Source organism: Leptodactylus fuscus, chromosome 1 (assembly GCF_031893055.1).
Source record: "Leptodactylus fuscus isolate aLepFus1 chromosome 1, aLepFus1.hap2, whole genome shotgun sequence".
Taxonomy (NCBI): Eukaryota; Metazoa; Chordata; class Amphibia; order Anura; family Leptodactylidae; genus Leptodactylus; species Leptodactylus fuscus.
This window is the reverse complement of record NC_134265.1, coordinates 66,522,016-66,528,015: the sequence shown is the minus strand read 5'-3', so window position 1 is coordinate 66,528,015 and position 6,000 is coordinate 66,522,016. Positions and strand designations below refer to the sequence as shown.

General features: G+C 41.2%; 1 protein-coding gene across 1 annotated transcript in view; it reads left to right on the top strand.

Moving 5' to 3' along the window:
* Window positions 1–3,951: 3,951 nt before the first annotated feature.
* The window catches only part of ELL2 (elongation factor for RNA polymerase II 2), a 38,218-nt gene continuing 36,169 nt past the window's right edge, over window positions 3,952–6,000 (top strand). The window contains exon 1 of the mRNA XM_075271924.1: window positions 3,952–4,130. Within this exon, the coding sequence (XP_075128025.1) occupies window positions 3,999–4,130 (132 nt within the window). The 5' untranslated portion in view covers window positions 3,952–3,998. The remainder of the gene's footprint in view (window positions 4,131–6,000) is intronic.

Sequence of the window (6,000 nt, the reverse complement as noted above, 5' to 3'; positions counted from 1 at the left end):
CTGGTGTTTCATACGGTGGTCTTAATAAAGGCCCCGACAGAGACAAGGCATACCTGATTTATCAATACAATGCACATCCTTGTGTTGGAATGGAAATTTACACCAGTCAAAAACTGGTGTAAACTTCCTGTATAATAAAAATATTGGGCTGAGGTGCTTGAGCCCCAGCATGCCCCGCTCTGGTCATATTCGCTAAAAGTGACGACCGAGGTGCTGAACAGGGTATATAGTGCACACTTGTGTGAAATGTGTGCCACAATAGTACCCACCTATGCCAAAAAATAGCTGTAAATGTAATAATTAAGTTTCCCCATTATATCTGTATGGCCGCCTGGGGTCATATTGCTAGTAAATAAGAATTGTGATTATCCAATAAAAAAATAGGATGTCACATGCCATGATTCCACAGACCTATGATTCCACAGACCTACTTTACCAGTCCAAACCTTCATTACTACCCCCCAGAAAACAGTATTCCTCTGTGCACATTCATAGTACATTGTTTCCCCTTTTGTCGGCCATCACAATGTCCTGCCCTCCTTTAGATGACTCAGAGGGCATATAGGATGGATCGTTGGTTTTATTAAAAACTTAATAAACATAAAAATTATGCACCTAAAAAAAATAAATTCACGGCTAACAAATGTGAACATTAAAGATGTTGACCCATCAAACAACTCACACATTACTATCATTACTGAAGACATGATTGCAATGGGGCTGGTTGCAGGGCCACTCTTCTGATGGTTTCCTTTAATTGTAATTAGAGTAGTTTGCTAATTGAATAAAGATAACTGTAATTACATTTTCAGCCCAGACAGAGAAAAGACAAGTCCTACAAACTATGCATACAATGAGAGCCTGCCTTGTGGTTTCATTGCTAGACTTGTGTTGATCAAAGGAACCTTGAAGAGATATAAGATACCTTGTTAGCTTGTGGATTACTAGTGTATGCCTTGTACCTCCCAGTGGGAGAGCATTTCCCTTATTTACAGGTAGTAGATATGTGCTGGATGGTTTATAAAAGAAGATTTTTCTCAAAAAGAAAATGCAATTAGATTAAACAAAAGGTAATGGCATGTGTGAATAACAATGAAACAAAATGTATTATTCTTTCAGACACAAGCGATATTAACGATATGGGGGGGAGGGAGTTCTAACGAATTGATATTAGATGCTTTATTCAATTTTTTTTCTTTTTCAGTCACAGTTAGGGAGCGTTCACACTACTGTCGCTGCTAATGTCCATTCAAAATCTTGTGCGGGCATTAGCATCAGACACTAGCTGTGTGCGTGACATTTTGCATTCATTTAAATGGACATCGGGTGCGTTCTTTTACTGTCCATTGGTGTCCTTAAGTGTCTGTTCCCAAAGAAGTCCGACTTTTCAAGCAGACAGCAAAACCCGACATGTAGGTTTAAAAAAGAAAAAAAAAGTCTAATCATATGCACTTTGCCTATAGTCCCATTATTTTCTAAGGCGCTATACACACAATGGTGTTTTTCATGGGTGCAGTACAGGTAGCAACTGCTATCAGGCCCTGGAGCCTGAGGGGGCCCACAGGCCTCTACGTTGTAAGACATCAGTTTTATAGATACCACAAAAGTGAGTTCCCCATTACAGATTTTACAGTGGGGCGCAGGAGCTTCAAATTATGCCTCTGTGTGAGCCCAGACACAAAACTCGGGACATGTCCTATTCCTGTTAGTTTTGTAGACTAGGCTCATTTATTGAAGAGTATGGGCTTGTGGAGAACATGGCCAGCATGCGAATTATTGTTTCTTTTGTGTTGTTTCTGCAGCTCATATACAGACCTGTGTTTTCATAGTAAGAAACTACAAACTTGGATTATATAGTAACCGTGCTGTCCATCTGCTAGTTAGACTACAAGCATATACATCCCTACGTTTTGGACTATCACTTATAGTTCGCCACGTAAAGGTTTAAAATTTGTTTGCATATCACTTCAACAGAAACTGTCTGCTGTTGGTATTGTATAGACTCACCCACTCCCTCCCCCTATAGCCTATAGACCTCTTTAAAGTACTCTAAGACTATGGACTCCACACTTTATTTCTGCTGAACTGTCCACCATTTGATGTATATTTAGCATAACACTCAATTGACTATTTCCTTAACATATATCTTCTAACGTTTAGGTTGATAGATAGTGTTTATGTTATTTTGTTGAAGTTTCGGTCGTCTTCTTTTGTATTTCTAGCAATGCTCAGTGCAGGGTTTCAACCGACTACACCCATTGGTAATCCTACCACTAGGTTTGCCTATGTTTTCTCTAGACATCGTGTGCCAAGCATCATTCTCCCTCCTCTATTCCGTACTGTAAAGTATTATTTTCCTTTCTGTATGAATATTATTATAAAATTCAATAAAAATCTTTGAAAGTAAAACGTGTTTGCACATCTATAGGCTTGAATAGGTTTTTATTAAAAATATTAGTATGAACAATACCTGAATATAGACACTTTAAGGTCTAAAATGCACCAAATGAAGACATATAATGTAGGCTGGTGTCTAATAGACAAGGAAGGACAAGATAGATAGATTCTGGAACAATAATGTTGATTATTAATGAACATCTATTTCTAATGCCTCAAGTACAAGATCCTGTGGACTGTCAGCATGCTAGTCGTGTTTTTCATTCATTCTTATGGTCCCATACATGGAACCATGAAAATATATGGCCATGTGTATGGGACCATAAGAATCTTGTACTTGAAGCCTTAGAGATAGATGTTAATAAACAACTATATTGTTCAAAAATCTATCTGGTTCTTCCTTGTATATTAGATATCAAGCGTACATTATATGTCTTCATTTGGTGCATTTTAGACCATAAAGGGTCTATAAGGTCTGTGCCATGAGTCGAGAGCAAAACTCAGGCCACGTCCTATTCCTGTCCATTTAGTGGCAGACGCTCACTGGCCTTAGTGAATGGGGCTGAGGAAGCGTGGGCAGAAAATGTATGTCATCCATGCGCCGTCTGTGCCATTTAATAACACATTAAGGGTGCATTCACACTGAGTAAACGCTAGCTTATTTTGTAGAGTAAAATTACACTTGTAAATTTTGCTATCCCATTGACTTCAATGACATTTGACAGGCGTATTTTTACAGGCGTATTTTTTACAGGCGTATTTTTACACTTGTAAAAAAATATCATTGAAGTCAATGGGATAGCAAAATTTACAAGTGTAATTTTACTCTACAAAATAAGCTAGCGTTTACTCAGTGTGAATGCACCCTTATAAACGGTTATGTGTATCTCACCTAAGGGGAACTTTTATGGAGCAAAGAGAGACTAACATGATGCACACACCAATGCGCCCTGTACGTGTCTATGGCATACGGTCCAAACTATCTCACATTTTAGTAAGGTATAAGATAGCAGGATAAATATATGATCTAAGTAGAAGTCTGTTACCATAGAGACACACAGGTCTGCGTATGAGCTGCATACATAATGCAAAATGTTTTAAGATTAAGTACATTTGCAAAATGTCTTCAGTTCAGAGGTGTTGCAATTGCTTGTGCAGGTGAATGTCCTTGCTTGAGTCATAAAACCAATTAGGCAGAGTGGCGGCTGGCTGTGGGTCAGAGCTATCTGAATACAATAGATATTTACACAGCAGCCTGCTGCATACTACCAGCAGACACACTGGAGCCCCCTGCTCAGCGGGGAGTCAACGTCACCAACCATGTCAAAATCTACTCACGGTAGTCTCTTGTACGTCACGCATAACCACGCCCCCTCCACAACGTGATGACGTCCGACTAAGAAGCGACGAAAAAAATCATCCCTCTATAAAGAGCTGGAGAGATGTGCACCGCAAGCCTATACGTGCGGGGCGTGGTTGAAGCGATAGCCAATTAACGTCGCAGGTTTCGTTTCGTACACGGGGTAGCAAGTTAGATTGCGATATACAAAACCCTCTGCTAGCCTACGAGTCGGGAGGGGAAGAGGGAGTGAGCGAGGAAGATGGCGGCTCTTAGTGAGGAGGGGAGGTACGGGCTGTCCTGCGAGAGGGGGACACAGGACCAGACCACCGTGCTTCACGTTAAACTCACTGAGACCGCCTTCAGAGCCTTGGAGAACTACCAGAACACTAAGGTAAGTGACACAGAGGATACGGTATAAGTGGGGTGCTGTGTATACTGACCCCCCAAAAATGGCTGCACTGTGTGAGAAGTTGGTGGGGGGCCCTGGGGTGGTGAGGGTGACTGGAGGAAAGCCTGAAGTGTCCAGGAGCAGCTTCTGGGACAGGTGTAGAGTAGACGTGACTGCCTGTTAGGTCAACCAGCTGGTCCCTTGTCTCCCAGGTACATAGGGCATTACATAGAGTGAGCCCTACATGTAACCCTTATATCTGCCATTCCATTAGGCACTACCTGCCCTGTCCTCTGTCTGCCTCTCATCCACTCCAGTGTCTGCCCTAAACTCTATATTACTGCCCCCCCTGTAAGAGGACTCCATATTGTATGTATGACATAGTTACTTTCTAACTACCCTGGAACTTCCCATCCTGCAGTCTAATGACTCTGTACTGTGACTGCTTTCTGGAAACTTTCAAGTATTTGTTAATGTTAGGGTATATAGTTTATAAGGCTATATTCACATACAGGTTTTGTTCAGGCTTTTATTACACTTTTTTATAAAGTAAGGAATAGTCTATCCTTTCTGCTTTGTGTCCTTTACACTTTGCTTTAAAAAACTGTATCCATAACCTGATTGAACCACTTTTATGAGAAAGCACCTGATACGGTCATATTTCTAGGGTGTCCTATCAGCATATGTGAATGACCCCCTCTATGGTAGTCAGTGATCAGACATGACTGCTCCATAGCCAATGCAGTAAACGTCACTTATATAGTAAAAGATTTTAGTTTGGATGAGATCATGTTAGTAACACTGGCACTGCTGGGTGATTGTTACGATTATGGCCTCCTCAGCCATTATTGGGATGGGATTTTGCTGGAAGTGTATCTGCTGCAGGCACTGTCGTGTAATATCATGGGCGTTAGGCTTGTACCTGTGTAGAGGAGCTGAGTAAGCTTCTATAAAAGCTGGAGAGTGGCTCATAATGCTGTGTTGTCAGTCCTATTCACACCATCCCCCCCTCCTGTCTAGGATTGTGGGGGTCAGCTGGCTAAATGGTTTTTAATGATCTGCCCACCCCCTATGGCTACATTCACTGGTCAGAATCTCTTGTTCTCTAGTGTTCTGGAACTTCTAGGGATGTGAATGTATCCATCAAGACTGGAAATGTTATAAAATAACTTTAAAGTAACACTATTGCAAGTAAATTCATATGAAATCAACTTTTAAATCGCTGTCTGTTCCAGTAACTTAAGCATAGAGAATTGGGGAGGGGGGGGGGGGATGGTTTGCAGCCGTGAGGTCCCTGTATATGTGGCATATGAACATGGTTGGAGCTCACTGGACATTGTAGGGGGGGGCTTTATTTTGGATAATATTGCTTTATTTGGAGCGGTGTTCCCAGGGCTAGCTTTTAAATAGCAGTGCGGCTTGTAGTGCACATACAGCAGTGCTGCGTGGTGCCAGCTGGTCTCACATTCATCCAGTCTATGGAGTTCAGCTGAAAAAAATCGGAGAGATCTGCTGAGCTGTCACTTTTCACTTCTCCTGCCTTGGGCCTATGAAGCAGTTTTGCAGATTTTTAGAATCTGTAAACTAACCAGATTTAGTAGAATAAGTATGGCTATAGATGACCGACTTTATTATCTAACACTCGTAATTGATTTATGAATGGTTTTATATTGGGTAGCTATTGTTGAGACGTTTCATTATAGAATAAGCGACTTTACATTATTTGTCACCCGGACCGATCCGTATAGACCTTCACCTGCAATGAACTTGCCGCACAGGCAAATGTTTAAATAACGTCTCATAAATCTAGTCGTTTTGGAATGGATCCGGTGACTAGTGTCATTTGACTCCATGTTGCTTGGCTTTTTCAGAT